The 20,537-nt window shown below is 35.8% G+C and overlaps 2 protein-coding genes and 1 long non-coding RNA gene across 3 annotated transcripts; 1 reads left to right on the top strand and 2 right to left on the bottom strand.

Moving 5' to 3' along the window:
- Positions 1 to 1,102: 1,102 nt before the first annotated feature.
- Positions 1,103 to 4,756, top strand: LOC131311487 (thioredoxin-like protein CXXS1). The gene is made up of 3 exons (XM_058338980.1): positions 1,103 to 1,301; positions 2,700 to 2,822; positions 4,372 to 4,756. The coding sequence occupies exons 1-3, from the start codon at positions 1,200 to 1,202 to the stop codon at positions 4,522 to 4,524; spliced, it is 378 nt and encodes a 125-aa protein (XP_058194963.1). The 5' UTR covers positions 1,103 to 1,199; the 3' UTR covers positions 4,525 to 4,756.
- Positions 3,477 to 5,047, bottom strand: LOC131311550 (uncharacterized). The gene is made up of 2 exons (XR_009195506.1): positions 4,986 to 5,047; positions 3,477 to 4,955 (listed from the first exon to the last, which is right to left on the bottom strand). It is a non-coding gene; the product is annotated as an uncharacterized LOC131311550 (long non-coding RNA).
- Positions 5,044 to 19,709, bottom strand: LOC131311367 (sulfite exporter TauE/SafE family protein 5-like). The gene is made up of 4 exons (XM_058338802.1): positions 18,780 to 19,709; positions 6,577 to 6,711; positions 5,746 to 5,895; positions 5,044 to 5,469 (listed from the first exon to the last, which is right to left on the bottom strand). The coding sequence occupies exons 1-4, from the start codon at positions 19,668 to 19,670 to the stop codon at positions 5,140 to 5,142; spliced, it is 1,506 nt and encodes a 501-aa protein (XP_058194785.1). The 5' UTR covers positions 19,671 to 19,709; the 3' UTR covers positions 5,044 to 5,139.
- Positions 19,710 to 20,537: the final 828 nt, after the last annotated feature.

Raw genomic sequence — 20,537 nt, 5'->3', positions numbered from 1 at the left:
GTTTTTTTCGTCCCGTTTTTAGTCGTTCTTCCGTAGACTACGTTCATTGAATTTATTTTAATACTTTCTCCGTCCCATTTAGATGATAATTTTTTATTAGAAAGTCTACAAACACAGTAGATTTGTGCATAGATTGTGTACAGATTTCATTATGGGACTCACCATGGGTCCCACACAAATCATCTGAACCGTTTATTAAATGTAAAATATTTTTTCAAGGGTCTCAGTAAAAAATAAGCTCAATCCGATACCTATAAGTACTCGATCTGAATGAACAGTTAGATGATTGGATGAAGCACCTATAGGTATAGGATTGGACCTTTGAAAAAATGTTTTACATTTAATGAACGGCTCGGATGATTTGTGTGGGACCCGTAGTGGCCCACAATGAAATCTGTGCACAATCTGTTGTGTGTGTAGCAAGACTCATTTTTGATATTCGCGTCAATTTTAATTTTTTATATTTTTCAATATGAATCTTAAAAAATATACAATATGAATCTTATTTGAAAGTTTTCCATTAATTCTATTACATAAAATTTTTAAACTCGTGAAAAATATTATAAATTCAAAGACATAAATAATAAAAAATGACACAAATTTCAAAAATTGTCATCGTTTTAGGGACGGAGGGAATATATCTTTTTTTAACTCTCCTCACTCGTCAAGATATTTTTTTTTTGACGGGTATCGTAAACTTTGACCCGCCCCGCCCCATTCCGCCCTGCCCCATTGCATAAAATACAGCGTGGGTCCAATGTTGCCCATTGTTTTTGTTTTTATGTAGACCCATTTTAAAATACAGCGTGGGTCCAATGTTGCCCATTGTTTTTGTTTTTATGCAGACCCATTTTATCAACATCTACCAACATGACATTTTAAAATTTTAAATAAATTAGTGTTAGTTCGTACCTATGGCACTGCGCATTTCAATTAGAAAGGAATGACAATTGTGTGATTCAGGTGAAAACTATATGTACTTAACTGGGAAGTGAGAAGTGAAAAGATGTACTACGGCTTTTGGATGGATCAAATGAATGTAAACCGTTTCAACAACTTGTTTCCAGATCCTTCTGTTTTATAATAGAATAGAGATATCCACAATTATTAGCATATCTATATCATCGACTGCAATCAAGAAAAATCCAAGAAGAAGTACAGAGAGAGAGAGAGAGAGAAAGAGAAGAAAGAGGAAGGGGATGGAAAGCCAGGAGGAGGAGAAGAAGTCTAGGGTGGTGAAAATTGGATCAAAGGAGTCATGGGAATCACACGTATCGCAAGCCACCAATCAAGGCTCCCCTGTAAGTTCCACGTACTCCTCCTCCTCCTCTTCTTCAGACCTTATTTTTATTGCTGTTTTCGAAATCTGTCAAATATTTCTCGGAAACTTGTTAGGTTTAGATGGTTAATTTTTGAAACTTGTTTTCTGGCTATTTACGTGATTATATTCAAATCTAGCTCGTGACGTGGAGAAGGGACTCAAAAGAAGGAATAAGGAAGGAAAAAACCCTAATTTTAGAGGAAATGTGTCCCTCTAGTTTCAACCGAGTCTCAGTTTTGTCCCCTAGTATCAATTGCAACGATTTCAACCCCGAAGTTTGGTTAACGTACCTATAAGGTCCAATAGAGAACGTTTGCTTCCCAACTTGATGGAACATTGACTAATTAACGAGTTGAATTGATTGAGATGGCTAAGGAGTTGAATTGAGAGACATGGGAAAAGGCCTAGAAATGTTGAACCTGCCCTCCATTAGGCATTTTTTCCATAAGTTTGGGAAGCAAATGTTATGTATTGGACCTAATAGACAAGTTAACCAAACTTTAGCGTTAAAAGCATTGCAATTGATAATAGGGGAATAAAATTGAGACTCGGTTGAAACCAGAGGGACCATTTTTAAAATTTACCCAAATATTAAAGAAGTGATTTTAAATTCTCAAAAATCATTTCTGAGTAACATATGAGAATATTGAGTTTGTTCTCAAAAACAATTCCCTAAAGTACTGTGCCTATTGATTTTGAAAACAACAAACAAAGCAAGTTTTTGGCCCAAACGTACGAAACAGTTCTTAGAGTCGTCTTGTCAGAACTTTTGTTAGATTCACGTTAAATATTTTTGAATCGATTATTCGTCTTCGAGTCACATCACGAAACTAAGAAGTGATGAGTCTGATGACTAAATTATAAGAAAGTGTTCAGTAAAGAACAGAGTTAAAAAAAAGCACTCTGAGTGTCTTCATGGCAAGGTTTTAAATAGTTGTAGCGGACTGCGTAGCGGTAACGGAGTAGTGGTAGTGGGAGTATCGAATAATATGTAGTAGGAATGCGCGCCGATGCGTAGCGGCCGATATGTATATCCATGCTTTACAGTCATTTTATTGGAGCTTATTTCAATTTTGGTTCATAATTTTATAATTTCTTTCGTTGGTACAAATAATTGATTCTAAAAGTATTAGCAAAAAGGTAAACAAAATAATTTAGGCCAAAATTAACGCCTACTACCGTTCGCACATACGAATTTAGGCCAAAACTCCGCCTAAGTACCATCACAAATTAATCACAAAATGTTAATAAGTTCTCATGAAGATTTCGTTTGCCTATTGAATTCAATTCTTACATTTCTCTCTCATATTTGTTAATCAACAATTGACTACTTAAGTTTCTTACTCTGACCATCTTGTTTTGGGTGGAGGGATTGTAGATTGTGGTTCATTTTACAGCCTCATGGTGCATGCCATCAGTGGCAATGAATCCCTTTTTTGAGGAATTGGCCTATACTTACCAGGATGTATTGTTTCTCACAGTTGATGTGGACGATGTCAAGGTAAATTCAGTTCAGAATTGGATCCTCTCCCGTCCTTAATTTGGAATGGACGAGACAAACCAAAATCTTGCTTGTCCTTTGCTGGAATTAATGGTTTAGATTTGCTCAAATAGTCTTAGAGGTAATCTGAGCAAATCCAAATCATTGATTATACCAATGTATGGTCCATATTTGGACTGTCTCCTTCAGTCCAAAATCTGGTCCGGAGAGAATCCAGAACCATTCAGTTTATTCCTGCTATTTGTATCATGTTTTTGTGGGATTAATTTCTTTGCGTTAAGCAGCAGAATATTTCCATATCAATGATGTGATTTGTCACTTCACCCTGTGAGTAGATAGCAATCATTTTGTAAGAAGATAAGATTGGTCAGTATTGTAATTTTGTGATTTTTTCATCTTTGGCTTAGACAAAATTTTTTCATCTTTGCTTAGACAATGAATGTCGTATACTGAAAGTCATATTTTTATTTTCTTTCACACCAGTAAGAATGTAGTAATACTTCCAACAAAATACTATTTGTAATATTGGAAATCTAAATTCGTCATATTCGCCCGAAATTTAAATTCATCAAATTCGCTCAGCATCACTATGCTTATTGGAGCACTTCAAATTTTATCATAGAAAATTACACTTAGGGATCAATAAAATAACAACTGAGGTGATTGGGGTAAAACCCGTAAAGGACTCCCGAAACAAAACTGCAAGGTGCAGTTCAAAAACTGGACTATAGAGAAGCCGGATGCGTTAAGAAATTCCTTAGAAATGTTGAAAAGCTTATCAAAGCTGTCATGTTTTCCTCCCAACCCTTGAAGATTTTGTTATTTTAACCAGCAAGGTGACAACTTGCTTGGTTTTTCTAGTTTTTGCAATCAGCTAATGGCTGGTCAGCTCCGTTGTGTTTGTTTTTCCTATGAATTTGTGTTCCGGGGTTTCGGGATATCAAGTATGTCAATTAGTGCTGGACTCAAGGGCCACGATTTTTTGAATGACTCGTTCATGTACAGTGCCTTGAGGTGAAATGTTGTAGGAGTATTCAGGCAATGTCGCAAATTTGTGGTATGTAAAAGACTAGCAATCAGGGTTTTAAATTGCAGTATCGAGAAACATAATGGCATCGGGGATATGGCCATACATCGGGCCGTATCGGTTTGTATCGGACGATACAGTATCGAGAAACATAATGGCATCGGTGATAAGGCCATACATGGGACCGGACGATACGTAAGTAAATAACGGTAGTGGAGGTTAGAAATCCTGTTACGCAATGGCCAATACGAACATCTATTTAAAATCCTGCTAGCAACAAATTATAGCTAATCTAGCTGATGTCATTGTAATCTTCTTTGTCATTGAAGATTTCAGATCTTGTTGAACCATGTAAATCTTTGTCGTACTTTTATTTATTTATTCTGTTCTTGATCTTTAATCTCCATACTATTTTGTCCGGTTGCGTGTTAATACGTTTTTGACTTCGAATTACATTTCCAAATTTGGTTGATGTTGATGCACATGTGGTTAATTTATGTTTCCTCCTCTGGTTATGACTAGGAGGTAGCAACCAAATATGAGGTAAAAGCCATGCCAACATTTTTGCTGATGAAGGAAGGAACTCAAGTTGACAGGCTAGTGGGTGCCAATCCAGATGAGATAAAGAAAAGGATTGAAGGTCTTGTTCAATCTTATCAAGTTTATTTGGCCTAGCTAGTCACTTAGCTTATCTTGAGTTATAATATGTATATAATAGTCTGCAAAATGACTTTGTGATTGTGGCTTATGTGGTTTCAAAAAATGTGGAGAAAAATGGATTGATTTCAATCTACAGACTGTGTAATATCTTTAACAATTTTGTTGTATTAGCGCTTGGCAACATGGGATGCGGTTGTAAAAAGAAGATACGAATTTTATAAATGGATAATCCGTGTATAAGCCAAAACAGCCCTATAATTGGCAACCGGGCAATAGGTGAATTGCCCCTGTTGAAAAGACTGTGTAAGCTGATACCAGTCGTGGGCACAAGTGAATTGCCTCTAAGAATAGGCACCTTTTAAATTCCGATGGATTCGATAGTGTACTTGACCTAGCAGAGCAGCAATGACAGATTCATATAGTCCCTATCATTTGGTTGCTAGCTCCTACTATCATTGTTTATTAGTTGCTATCACAATTGCAACTGAGAACACAATGAGAGAGGCCCTATCATATTTTTCATGGTATGTTTGAAAAACGGTAGGTGCCTAATCCATTAATCCATTAGTACTGTAACATAAAACTAACTGTGAAACAGGGATAACTTGTGTCACACCGCTGCCCCACCAGCTAGCTCCGCCCCTGTTGACAGGACCGATTGAAGCCCATGTACCTCCCACTTTTATACTCTCTCCAAGCATTCAGAGCTCCAAAGGTAGTAATCAGAACAGTACTCAGGGCTATAACAATTGCAACTGAGAACACAATGAGAGAGGCCCTACCATATGTTTTGATGGCCTTTTTGACTACCATCAATCCGATTAGCGAGGCCGAAAAACAAATGAAAGCCAAGGTGAGGGCGCCGTATACGTGCTGATGATCCATGCCCAGTAGGAAGTACTGAATCGCTGACATGGACGATGAGAACAACACCAGGAGTGAACAAGTTGCTGCTGCCACCTTCATCACACCAAAAATGAACAAAAAAGTTCAGAACTATACTCAATAGGGAGGAGAAGAAAGTTTGTATCCATTGAAGAAGCTTTAAGCCTATTAGCTATGAAAACCAAGCCAAATCGAATTGAGCTTTATGATCCAATCAATTGGCGTTTTTTTCTAGATCGAATTCATGTCACAAGGGTGGAAGGGAACTAATTCTAACACCGTGAAAACTCATAGCACCTAAACTGAAATTTAGCTATTGGTGGAGAGGTGCAAAATGAGTTGAGTTCATACCTCTGGTGCTATTCCAAGTTGAAGGAAAAATGGGCTCAGTAGCATTCCACCACCAATTCCAAAAACTCCACCAAGAACCCCAGCTAACAAAGCTATTACAGGGAAAATGAGCTCCCTTGTTGGTCCTCCTCTAGTCTGGTCTTCTTTTTCCTTGTCATAATTAACTCAAGTGTTAAACAAAAGGTACAAGTAATAATCAGCAAAAACTATAAGGGTCGCTCGAGCCGGTTATTTGCTAGGATTTTAGCAAACTTGAATTTGAGCGTAAGCTCACTGGAAGTTTGAACGCGAGCGTAGACATTTGTATGAGCGCTTGCTTCTCTAATGGATTGGACGAGTCAATTTGGGCCACGTGGGCTCATCGCATAGCCTATTTTTGATGAGCGGTATCGTTTATACCACATGTTAGGCCCATGATTTGTTTGTACTCAAGTAACTCAATGATATCATCATCTTTTTTATTTTATTTTTTTGTGATATATTCTTACACTCATCTTTTCTTCCATTTTTATGTTTTTTTTTTTGAAAACTCAGGTGTCCTGACCAGCTTACGTGCATCTCGACTAAACTTGGAAAATCAATCTCATCGCCCACTTGCAGAGTCCCAATTAAATTTAGAGCAAAACTCTGTGTGAATTGAACACCTAAGAGGTTTCGAACTGGAAACATTAGGAGGGGACAAACCTTTAAGTTTCAGGTCTTGATTACTAAACCAATCTACTCATGATGCGGTGGGCCCACAAAAGCCCAACTGGACGGTGCAATGGAGCGGAGAGGATTCAAACTCTTTGATTTGCAGGAGTAAAGGCATGTAGTTGAATTAAGTTATACCAGGTGGTTGGTGGTCTGATGTGGGAGGCTTCCTCTTTTGTACAAAATCCAAGTGGTGAAGGATAAAGCTAGTGGAATTTGCATTGATGAGAGAATCCAATATCCCACTTCACAAGGCTTTACTAATGTTATACCCTGCACATCAGTTCAGTTCAAAAGTTACATATACCAAACAGTAAATTAAGTACATAAAATTTATTACTATTATTTTTGAAAACTCGATCTCTTTTGAAAGCATATTATTATTTTTATAATTTTCGATAAAACACAAAAGTAGATGGGAAATATCAACTATGGTAGATGGAGAAGGAGTTAATTTCCTTACTTAGTTTGCTTTCATTTTCCCCTGGTAAATTGCTAATCCCCCCTTGACACACACCCTCCGGCCCCACCTCTGTTTTCCCGAACTACCCCGCCTCTCTCTCTCTCTCTCTCTCTCTCTCTCTCTCTCTCTCTCTTTTCTTTCTTTCCTTACAGTTTCTTTTTTTTTTTCCTTTTCTTTTCAATTTGGTTTTTTTTTTCATTTTATTTCCTTTTCTTTCTTTCCGGTTTGATTTTTTTTTCTCTTTAATAATAGGTTCAAGTCTAATTCTAGGCTTTGTAAAGTAATTAAGAGAAAAAAAGTTTTTTTTCCTTTTCTTTTCAGTTTGGTTTTTTTTTTCATTTTATTTCCTTTTCTTTCTTTCCAGTTTGATTTTTTTTTTGTCTTTAATAATAGGATCAAGTCTAATCTAGGCTTTGTAAAATAATTAAGAGAAAAAAAGTGTTTCAATTGATCATGTTTATACGACTGTTTTATTTTTATTTTTTTGTCCTTTATAGATTAAAAAATATAGTTACGAAAATAAGTGTTTCAATTTTCAATTCGTTTGAACCAGTGCAAAGATGTTATTTTTCTGATCATTTCATCCTAAATGGCTGTAATAAATTTTTGGCTTCAAGGCCTTTCAATGGACACCCAAGAGAGTCTTGAAACTAAATAATGAGTCTTAGGGTGTTTGTTGAAAGGCCTTAAACCAAAAAATTCATTATGACCATTTAAAATAAAATAATAAAAAAAACGATCTTTGCTTTGATTTAACTGAATTGAAAATTAAAGCACTTAATTCTTGAATTATATTTTTAAATATACAAAGGGTGTATTTATAGAAATTAAATAAATAAGATATAAGTAATTAAATAAAAAAATAAATTAAAAATTAGGGAGGACCCGAGGGTTCTGTTGTTCCCATTGGTACAGTAGTCCCTACGAAGCCCCTGAAACGTTTCCGTTTTAGTTTTAAAAAAATAGAAACCAGCCATTTGCAATCCTATGGAGTAGAAACGTGATTTGAAGCAACATACTACTGAATCAGTTAAGAGGATCTATGCTAAATAATGGTTAACAAATTTATTAAATTGTACTATAGTTAAAAAAAGTAATCCTAAATATAACATTTGTATTCTGGATTAGTACGTCGTTTGCAAAATATATTTCGTAATTAGTTCCCGAACACTAATTGTAATCTTAATGAATTTTTTGCTTCACGGCCTTTCAACGAGCACCCTAAGATTCATTATTTAGTTTCAGGACTCTCTTAGGGTTAGGGTGTTCATTGAAAAGCCTTGGAGCCAAAAATTTATTACGACCATTTAGGATGAAATGATCAGAAAAATAACATCTTTGCACTGGTTCAAACGGATTGAAAATTGAAACACTTATTTTCGTAACTATATTTTTTAATCTATAAAGGACAAAAAAAGAAAAATAAAACAGTTGTATAAACATGATCACATGATCAATTGAAACACTTTTTTTTCTCTCAATTACTTTACAAAGCCTAGAATTAGACTTGAACCTATTATTGAAGAGAAAAAATTCAAACTAGAAAGAAAGAAAAAAAAATAAAATGAAAAAAAAAATCAAACCGGAGAGAAAAGGAAAAAAAAGAAAGAAAGAAAGAGAGAAAAGGAAGAGAGAGAGAGAGAGAGGCGGGGATAATTCCGGAAAGGGGAGGTGGGGCCGGAGGTGTGTCAGGGGGAATAGCAGCTCTCTTTCCCCTGGAAGATGTCACCGGTCACATCACAGTTATGAAATTAAATTGAGAGGTGCTTTTCCCCCTCCCCTGACACACACACACTCCCCCGACCCCACCATTTCTTTCCCGTTTTAACCTCCACAACACCCCTCCTTTTAATCCTTTTTTTTTTTCCGTTTCTTTTTATCTTTTTTTTTCTAATTTCTAATTCTTTTCTTTAATTGTTTCTTTTTCCATTAAAAAATTAAGTGTTCCAAATTTCAATCCGTTTGAACTGGTAGAAAGATTCTAATTTTTTGATCATTTTATCCTAAATAGTCATAATTAAATTTTGACTCTAAGGCTCTCGTTGATTAGTTCTAAGAAAGTCGTAGAATCAAATATCTTTTAGGGTTAATCAACGAGAGCCCTAAAGTTAAAATTTAATTATGACCATTTAGAATAAAACGATCAGAAAACTAAAATCTTTCGACCGGTTCAAACGGATTGAAATTTAGAACACTTAATTTTTTAACCATATTTTTTAATTATTTAGACCGTTTATATATTAAAAAATATGGTTAAAAAATTAAGTGTTCCAAATTTTAATCCGTTTGAACTGGTGGAAAGATTTTAGTTTTCTAATAATTTTATCCTAAATGCTTATAATTAAATTTTAACTCTAGAACTCTTATTGATTAGCCCTAAGAAAGTTGTAGAATCAAATATCTTTTAGGGTTAATCAATGAGAGCTCTAGAATTAAAATTTAACTATAATAATTTAGGATAAAATGATCAAAAAACTAAAATCTTTTCACCGGTTCAAACGGATTGAAATTTGGAACACTTCATGTTTTAATCATATTTTTTAATATATAAATGGTCTAAATAATTAAAAAATATGGTTAAAAAATTAAGTGTTCCAAATTTCAATCCGTTTGAACCGGTTGAAAGGTTTTAGTTTTTTGATAATTTTATCTTAAATGGTCATAATTAAATTTTAACTCTAGGGCTCTCGTTGATTAGCCCTAAGAAAGTTCGTAGAATTAAATATATCTTAGTGCTAATCAACGAGAGCCATAGAGTCAACATTAAATTATGAGCATTTAGGATAAAATGATCAGAAAACTAAAATTTTTCCACCGGTTCAAACGGATTGAAATTTGGAACACTTAATTTTTTAACCATATTTTTTAATATATAAACTGTCTAAATATTAAAAAATATGGTTAAAAAATTAAGTGTTCTAAATTTCAATCCATTTGAACCGGTGGAAAGATTTTAGTTTTTTGATCATTTTATCTTAAATGGTCATAATTAAATTTTAAATCTAGGATTCTCGTTGATTAGCCTAAGAAAATCGTAGAATCAAATATTTTTTAGAGCTAATCAACAAGTATGACCATTTAGAATAAAATGATCAGAAAATTAAAAATTTTCACCGGTTCAAACGGGTTGAAATTTGGAACACTTAATTTTTTTTAAAAAACTGAATTTTATAATTCAATAAATAAAGAAAGAAATTAAAAAACGGATTGAAATTTGAAACACTTATTTTTTTAATAAAACTGAATTTTATAATTCAATAAATAAAGAAAGAAATTAAATAAATAAAATAAAGACAATTAAATAAAGAAAGAAATTGTGAGGTTGGCGGGGGTAATTTGGGAAACGGCTGTGGGGTCCAGGAGGGGTGTGGTGTCGGGGGAGGGGGGAAAAGCAATTTGCATTCTTTCCACCGGTGGTGAAAAATTCTACTTTTCCACCACCATCTTTTTTCGGTCCTACCGTGTATTTATTGTTGATTTGAATCGTTCATCTTGTAAACCTCACATAGTAATGTATCCATTCAAAAAATAAACTTGGTTGGAAATCGATTGGAGTATCAAAAATTGAATTTTGCTTTGTAAAATGGATAGTTTGTCTTTATTATTATTGACAGAAATTAGATCATCCATTTTATAAACTAAAATTCAAATTTTGATATATCTATCGAATTCCGATCAAAGTAATTTTTGGCATGGCAATACTATATTGCGGGTCTTAAAATATGAACGGTTCATATTATTCCAACAATAGACACTCTGTGGTGTCCATAATAGGCGTTGGTGGAAAAGTGAATTTTACATTGAAGGTGGATATAATTTATTCTCTGCAATTATATGTCACTACATCGCAGATATATTAGATATTTTGTTTACTCTTTAAGTATTTTAGCGCCAAGATGCTATGGATACTGACAATTTGAGTTCCGATTTTGCATATATAGATGGTGTGAGGTGCCCACTGTGGCTGTAAACTATATCTGAGATGCCACAAGGCCATTGGCCCAACCCATCAGGGTTGCATTTATGTGCTAAAAGAAAGGAGATCAGAAGATCTCAACTCTTCGTCCAAGCTAGGTGTTAGCCTAACTATTCTAACAACACTTGCTTCTACCGATCACAAATCTCTCCGAGATCACCTTTGACAGCCACCTAACATTGTCAAAAAGTGCAAAGACAATATTTAACCATATATCTCACTTACCATCCTCGGTTGTCTCTATCATCACATGTCAAGATTTTTTGATCCAAATTTGGATGATATTACGGTTGATTAGTATTTTTCAATTCCTCCATTAGTCATTTGGTGCATTCTGTTACGTTTGTCATGTTTTCTGAACTTATAAACCTGTCAACTACATTAGTTAATAACTTTAATTTCCTCAATTACTAATATTGGCCATTTCCATTTATAGTGATCCAAAATAAAATAAGGGAGAATTTTTCATAAGTCCACTATAGCAATTTTCAAACCCACTAAGTCCACTTCTAAATTCTAAAACCTCCTAAGTCCACTAACCTATTAGTGAAGATATAATAACCCTGTTAGGTCTAATATACCCCTATTTTTTAAAAACTTTTTGCCCATTTTTTCAACCATTTCAAAAATATCAATTTGAAATTTCCTAAAATTTCTCCCGATTCCTGGAATTTCTCCCGATTCCTGAAATTTCTCCCCATTCAAAAACTTATAAAAACCCACCCCCATCCCCCCCCCCCCCCCCCCCCCCAAACCCCATTTTCATCTGTTTCATCTCTTTTCAGAAGAAAAGCCCAGTTCCCAACCTAGCCAATCGGTTCGTCTTCAACCACTCGATCGGCGAGAAGCACTCGATCGTCGTCGCCGTCCTCAAGCACTCAAATACCGGCGTCGTCTCCGTCGCCGTCATCAAGCACTCGATTGCCGTCATCGCTCCAACAACGAGATCAACGGACGAAAAACAGAGATCAACCCACGTCCCAGACTTCCTTCGTCGTCAATCGTCGACCTAGCCCAAGGTACGATCGTTGCAAATATCCGTCGTCGATCGTCGCCCTTCGTCGCTGACATCGCACTCCTCCTCGCCGTCGTCGATCGCCGCCCTTCGTCGCTTTTGCATATATGTATATATAGTTTCTGATTTATATAACATTATATATAATCTACTGTCTCGTAAGACATTTTATATGATGTTCTGTTGCTTTTGCATATATGTATATATAGTTTCTGATTTATATAACATTATATACGATATACTGTCTCATGAGACATTATATATGATGTTCTGTCGCTTTTGCATATATGTATATATAGTTTCTGATTTATATAACGTTATATACGATCTACTATCTCGTGAGACATTATATATGATGTTCTGTTCAACAAATATCTAGGGTTATATATGGTTATATCAATGTTGGTAACTGAGTCCAGTTCAAGGTATATATAGGAACTCATTAGCAAAGCACAATTGAACAGTTAATAATATATAAGTTAGGGTTTTGATTGCGAGTAGATATGATTATATCAAACTCTGATCATTATATGTTCTACTTTATTGAATTGGTCTGCGCAGCGGCCTTACTGACTTATTATTTGTGCAATTGTTCAAGGGGTGAAGAGTATTAAGTTACATGTGAAATCGACCGTGAAGAAGGCGATGGCGACAATGGGAAAGAAATTACAAAATCTCCTCTTCTTTTTTTTCCCATTTTTTTTAGAGTTAGAAATGACAGAATCTCATGTATAACGTTATAAGGCTATATGTTTATTTTTTGTCACACTTATTACGTTTTTTTGTGTATATTTATTTATGTGGCAAAGTAATACACATAAGTTCTTTGTTTGTTTTTGCATTGTAAACATATATAAGATTATTTATATACGGTTATCAGAAGTTAGTCAATGAAGCCGTTGCGCGGACCAATTCAATAAAGTAAAACATATAACGTTATATGTGAGTTTCTATGCTGTGAAACTCCAAAAAAATAGAACATATAACATTATATGAAAGCTGCTGACTTGTATACCTCCCAACAAAAAAAGAACATATATTGTTACTCGAAGCAAGTCATTGAGGCCGCTGCGCGGACCAATTCAATAAAGTAAAAATATAATGTTATATGGGAGTTTTTGTGCAGTGAAACTCCAAAAAATTATAGAACATATACCATTTTATGTTAATATATGTACGTTCAGATGTAAACGTGAAATGTTATATGTTCTTGTATTATAATAAAAAAAGATTTCAAAAACTCATATAACGTTAAATGCGAGCCGATAAATGAGTATATAACGTAAAATGTAAGTATTGCACGTTAATTGAGAACTGATGAACGAGTATATAACGTTATATATGTATAATTACGTTATATACAGTGTATCAGAAAAGGAGAATCTTCTGTCGCTTTAGTCTAACGTAACTGCTGGGATTTCAAACGTAGAATGGATAATGGGCTAAAAATATGGGATTTGAATGGAAAGGTAATCTTCTCTCTCTCTCTCTCTCTCTCTCTCTCTCTCTCTCGTTTGGACTCTGTTTCCCTTTTGGATATGGGAACAACGTGAATATGGGAGATTTTTTAGGAGTGGGATATGGGAGATTTTATAGGAGTGAGATATATCAGATTAACAGTTTTTAAAGGTAAGGGTATTTTGGTCCTGAACTAATTTTTTTTTTAATTGAATTGGACTTAAGGCCTCACCAAAACCTAATTAGTGGATTAGAGGGGTTATGAAATTTAGAAGTGAATTTAGTGGGTTACAAATATGCTATAGTGGACTTCCCAACAATTTTTTAAATAAAATATTATGGCTTCCAAAATTAGTTAATAGTATATATTATTATTGCTTCCATATTTTGATAGCATGGGCCCTGCGGACTTCTACTTTATCAGTGCTAATTAAATGTTATGGGTCTCAGTCTATATAATAGGTCTGTATTAGTGCTAAAAGCAACAGAAATGATAATGGTACCGACCTCCCGCGAATATACATATATACACGAAAAAAGGGTGCTTGGATCAAGCACCTTACACACCTCGGATGCCATTGATTCCCGCGAAGGCCCCCTCATCTTTTTTTTTAAAAATTTTTGGACGGCTCGGATCGGCCGTCCGGTGGCCGGAGACGGCCCACCGGCAGCCGGCGGTACGATTTCGGTACCGGGGAGGTCGGTACATATAGCACTACTCTAAAAGCAACTAGGCCGGTTAATACAGACTTGATAAAATCCGAAGCCGATCTGATAAAACCCAAATCCAATAATTGAAATTCGATCGGCCAATAACCCATTTGATCCTACTTCAAAAATAAAAAGTTTTCGGATCAAATTTGGATATTCCCGATCCGATCTGTGTACGAATCCGATCTGATTATATTCTTCTATTTGATCTGTATTTTTTTCTACAAGAGCGATAGACAATTATTGTTTTGGAAAATTAAACCCATAACGTTTTTCGGTAAGATTAGAAATTTGTTTTAATAAGAAAGTGTAAAGCCCGGCTTTTAAAATGTACTTATATGACTCTAATTAGGTAACTAAATACTATTTGTAGTTTAAAAAGAAATCTGATTAAGGTTAAGTGGATATTTTCAGTCCATGTTTTTGGCACGAGGATAGCACGATATTATTTTAGGGGTTCAGTACTTCTTTTTAGAAATTGAGCAGTACTATAATGATCTACACATTTTTATTAGTTTATGTCCAATTTTCAATATTTTTCGAAGATCGAAAAGCGAACACAATTAATGGAGTCGGTGCAACGTTTAGTAGAAACAAAAGGACACCTTACCAAGGTGTCAACTGACAATTCTCTTGGAGTCTTAATGTGCCACCTTGAGTGACACTTATCAAAACCCCTTCTCACTTATCAAAAACTCGGACAATGCTATTCATACAATAATTTTAAACACAATTACTTACACAATCTTTCACATACATGTGGGCTCTACACATATTACTATGTGTGAGCCCCACATATGGGCTCCACACATACTACTATGTGCGAGCCCCACAAGTATGTGAGAGGTTGTATTTGAATTGTTGTGCAAGTAGCATTTTTGTAAAATCTAAAAACACAAAATAAAACAAGAAGAAATAAATGAAGAGAATAGAAAATGGTAGAAGAAAGGAAAGAAGGGCAGTTCGTGCAGAGAAACTTTTTTATATCCCAGGTATACAAGGGCTCTTGGTATCCCTTTTCGGTTCGTTTTCAATTTTTAGGTCACTTTCCAAGCACAACTTGATAATCGGCTTCATTCATTTTGTAGGGCTTGACGAGAACATTAATCCTGTCAAAAATTATGATTATCGGACTTTATAGTAGATATATGATCGGCAAATGTGAAAAATGCCATAAAACAAAAATTGGGTTATGATCTAGTGTGTTTTTGGATCCAATTTTTGATTTTTTGCATTTTTCACATGTGCCGATCATGTATCTACTAAAGTCCGATAATCATAATTTTTTGCAAGATTAATGTTCTCGTCGAACTTTACAAAATGAACGAAGCCGATTATCAAGGTGTGCTTAGGAAGTGAACTAAAAATTGAAAACGAACCGGAAAGGGATACTAAGAGCCCTTGTATACCTGGAATATAAAAAAGTTTCTCGTTCGTGCACCCCTCCTTTGATTCAACCGACTTTCGATTCCTCCTGTGCGCCGCCGGAAAAATAGTGGGTAATTAACCTCTCTCCCCGTCTCTCTCTCCTCGTTTGTGTGCGGACCACCGCATGTGGCGGTGGCCATGACCGGACCTTCCCCCTCATCTTTTTCCCCTCTCTTTTCTTGGAGAGAATCAGAAGAAGGAATAGCAGTTGCAGCGCCACTGCTGTGCTGAGTTATATACAATGAGGGATTGGCGTGTGTGTTGTGCGTGTGGGTACTATGTGTGGGTACCGAGTATGTGATACATGCATGTGAAATATATATGTGATTAAATACTGAGATTTCTAAGTCTGAATATTTAGTGTTTGCTAAATTATAACAATCAGAATTATGATGAACTCCACTCAATTAATGTCCTATTAGACTACTGGTTTTATAAACATATGCAGATGCATATGTAAAGAGAGCTTAATTAGTACATAGAGAGTAGTTCTTTGATCAAAGAAGATAGAGTCACATATTCACCCCCAAGCCATTTCCAAAGCCGAATAGGCCAACTCACAATCGAGAAGGCCTAAAGATATTTTGATTATGCAATTGGATACACAGTAACATGAATTTGTTGACAAATAGGTCAATCCGAGATATAAGCAAGGACACGAATCGAATTGCTATCTAGCTCTCAGAAAGTCAAGGTGAGATACTCTACCTTAGTTATATTGTTTTTTCAAGCAAATTATGCTATGTGTTTCATATTCCCAAAGTTAGGATATGTATACAAGTTATCAAGAAAGCATGATTTGGTAAAATGATGTTTGCCTCTCATTTTATGCCATGGAAATATGCTATGAACTCTTTATTCAAAGATGATGATTTTATGAGAATGACTATATTTAAGAAGGGATGATTCTATGAGCACCTTGCCATCTAAAGGTGAAGATGCTATGATATTATGACTCTATGAACACCTTGTCATCTAAAGGTGAAGTTGATGCATCCAGACAATGGTGTCCCGGGTCGGGGGGAAGGATTTTAAAAGATACCATGACCAACGAAGGGGTTATAAGGGAGGAATGTTATGTGGCACTAGCTGCCAGTGACTTGATCATTTCACACCGCGTGGGGTTGCTCCCCTATTTATGTTAAGCTATTGGATGTTCATCACAAGACTGTGCAAGGTTTACATGATGCAAGCTGTTCTTATGAGCTTTATGCTAAAGTTATGATATGTTATATACAAGAAGTTTACAAAGATTATTTCCATGGTAAAACGCGTAACTCTCATATAGAATTTCACACGAGCTGTCGGCTTATGAAAATTAATTATTTTTCCTACAAGTATTGCCAAGTAGGAACGAGAAACGCTGCTGCCTGGGGGACATGTAAAGAAAGTATTTAGTCAACGTTTTGAAAACTTCACAGATGGGAATTGACTATTTCTTATTTTGTGTAAGGTCAATTTATGATGTAAAGTTTTTAAACCTTTATGGCTTTGACATTGTGTTCTAATTTTCAGATTGCTCCCGCAGTTTAAAATATATTTCTTTACGGTCCTTGCATCTCTTAGGACTGAGTAATGAGGCCTTGGGTGGAGGTTAGATCCATTGGTTGGTCACGATAATCCCATTATCTTAATTACTGAGATAAGGACGTGACAGAAAGAAACCTTGTCTGTACTTTTTAAAGAAAAACTACTCCCTCCGTCCCTTTTTAAGTGTCCTGCTTCGTAACTCCAACTTATTAAAAAGATATCATCATTACACCTTTCTCATCCACTTTTTCCTCCACTTTTCCTATTTACCCATCATCATTACACTTTTACTCACTAACTTTTCAAAATGAAATATACTTTTAGGGACAAAATAGACAATCACCAACTTTTATCCCCCCCGACTTTACAAAATGAACACTTATTAAGGGATAACCCAAAATAGAATACTGGACTTTAAATAAGAGACGGAGGGAGTAATTTTTAGCAAAACACAACAAATTAATGGGAAACTATTTTCTTAACTAAAAACTATTTTTTAAATCAAACTACTCTCTCAGAGCAAATGTTTTTCTCATCAGATATGGGGGCATATATGCTTGATGACAATGAATTTCGCACTACAAAATTTACCATCTGCACTCCACTTTAAAATGTGAAAATCAACAGCATATTCCAAAATATTGAAGGAATTAATTTCTGTGCTCTACTTTTGGAGTGCAGATGGTAAAAATCAGAGTGCGAAAATCAATTTTCTTTCTAAATAGTTTTTTTGGGTCAAATGATACAATAAGATTTTATAAATGATAGCTACGAAACACATCAAAATGGGCATCCATCCCCATGGCGGGGAGATAGAAGCCGCAAGAGGAATAAACTCACAAGTCTTACAACCAACACTTCTCACAATTTGAAGAGCAAAACTTTGAGCTATAAAAAAGCTACTCCTAGCCTCTTCACAAAATCCACCTCGATCTCATCAAACCTTCCAATGGAATGAAGGAAAAGAGACCGGTCTAAGAGATGGTAGAAGAGATCTCTAAGGAGAAAGGACAGCCAACACCCGCAAGGGGTAAGAAAGTCCCACGTAGGGGAGAGAGTCAAACAAAAGGAAAAAACGAAAAGCAAAAGAAAACAAACCTCACAATCAACAGCCAACCAATCTAGCACTCCTACTCCAGCGGACCAAGGCCGCACAAAACAGACTCCCGCAATCACATCCGCAAGCTAACCCACAAACCCAAGACACGCCTCAGTGGCTGAGCCCTAACGACTCCATGGAGGAGATGGCGGAGGAGGTGCGGCGGTGGAGAAGACGAGAGGGCCGAGGCTGCTAGAGGCGTAGGGGTAGGGTGAGGGTGGAGGACGGTGAAAGGAGGAGATAGATCTACGATCAAACCGGCGGCTAGGATTTAGAAGGTTTTAGAGAGAGGCTCTCATTTAGAGAGAGAGACTTTTTCTAAATATAGGTTAAAAACAACTGAATTGGAATGAGTTTTCGGATGGGATACCCGATTCTCTCATATTTGTATTGCTTTAAAAGGATTTGTTAAACAAAAAAGTCTACTAACACAATTTTAAAACACAACTCCGGACATAGTTGTGTCCGAAACTGTTGGCTTTGTGTGGGCATACGTGCATCAAATAGTTCCGGACACAATTATGTCCGGAATTGTGTTTTCAAGTTGTGTTCGTAATATTCGGATCGGATTCAAATTGGACCAGATTCGGATCCTATCGGATCTGGATCAAATTTTAGTACATGCTTAATCCCAAACTCAAGAATAAAAGAAAAGCCATACCTGTCCATACCGATTTCCAGTAAAAAGACGCAGAACAAAGAAGGAGAACCAGATCACCATCAACCCTCTCAATTTCCTCCATTGAATCCCTTGTTTGCAGCCTTCTACTAATTTTCCACTCAAACCACTCTCTTTGTTGATATCCAATCCATTTCCACCAAAATTTCCATCCTGCCCCACCACCACCAACCTGCTTTCCAATCCTACTACGTTTCCGCTCAAACCACTCTCTTTGTTGATCTCCACTCCATTCTCACCACAATTCCCACCAATTCCCACCAACCCACACCCTTTCTTTTTCCTTTCCTCTGTTTCCAATTTCCACTTCCCCACCCCACATTTAGACGTCTTAAATGTAGACCAAGCAAGAAAAGTTGAACACAGTATGGTGATAAGCCATTCTGGGAACATAACATTGCACATCACCCCTATACTTACTCCTAATATCATTACTGGCTCTGATAGAAAACATATATCATAGTCTATTAAACTCTTACCACCATTTTTGGGACTAGCAGAGATCATATGGTACATAACATTTGCAGCTGACCCCCCTGTGACCATAAAAGCTGAAAAACTCGAAGCTGTTTTGAGATCCAAACGAGCCACTAGGGTCAGTATGGTTATGAACAAGCCCCCACCACCAATACCACCAGCATTAGATATGGAGGCAGCTAGGAAACAGAGAACCCCTGAAATCACAACAGGAGGGGTTAGTTTCACTTGGGTGTGTTTGGATTTTGTGGGTTGGGTCCGCAATTGATGGGTTTTGTTTGGGAGGTGATAATCATGATCAGTTCTAAAAGGTGTTAGGTTTGCATGGGAGTGGCTACAGATTAACAGTATGGCTAGATAGAGAAGGACCCATTTGAGAGGAGTGTAAATCTTCATTTGAGAGGAGAGCTAGAGAGTTTTTGTTTGATGATCAGTTGGTGTTGTGTAAAAAGGAGTCTTATTTCATATCTCTTTACAAGAATCTATATTTATAAAACAGAACGGGTATCTTACAGAATATTCTTTCTCAACGGTTCAGATTTATCCCTGTCCAAAATTTATCTACCCATACAAATAAATCCGACGGTCCAGATTTGTTTTCATCATTCCTTTTACAACATGGCAGTTTGGTAAATATCGGAAACTTCAAGACCACAAAAGGAGCTCATTTGAATTGAAATATCCTAATCAATCATGATAATCTAATATTACAAAAATTTGAAGTTTGAAATATTGGAAAGGAACACAATCAAACCTTCAATTGATTCCAAACGGCAATCAAAGCTTATTTTATTTCCAAAATAGTTACAAAATAGTTAACAATTCAAATTTCAGGAGTTAACAATTCAAATTTCAGGTTTTAGCTTGAGTAAAGATCTCTTGCTCCATGTTTCTATAGATGGTATAGAAAAACGGCAACCAAAGCTTATTATTTGAATATTCCTAATTACTAGCAATTCAAAGCTTAATTGATTCCTAAAATAAATCTAAATTGCTGAATTCCGGTTAGGTACGTAGGCTGTATCAATTAGGTAGGTTCCATAAAAGCTAATTCCTATGATTTTATACCTCTATACATAGAAACGATTTTTTTGGGTAAAACTATAGAACCAACAAAGTATTTCAAGTTTTCAACCCCCGACCTTTCTACCCCGACGCCGACGCCGCTACTTCAAATCACTTCAGGTTAGTGGGCTTCTGAGTCTATTCTTTTTTGTTTGTTTTTTTGTGTATCTTCGTTTCTCTCCGAAAATTTTAGTATCT

This window comes from Rhododendron vialii, chromosome 2a (genome assembly GCF_030253575.1).
Source record: "Rhododendron vialii isolate Sample 1 chromosome 2a, ASM3025357v1".
Lineage (NCBI taxonomy): Eukaryota > Viridiplantae > Streptophyta > Magnoliopsida > Ericales > Ericaceae > Rhododendron > Rhododendron vialii.
Note: the sequence above shows the minus strand (reverse complement) of the source record. Positions and strands in the feature narration are given on the sequence as shown.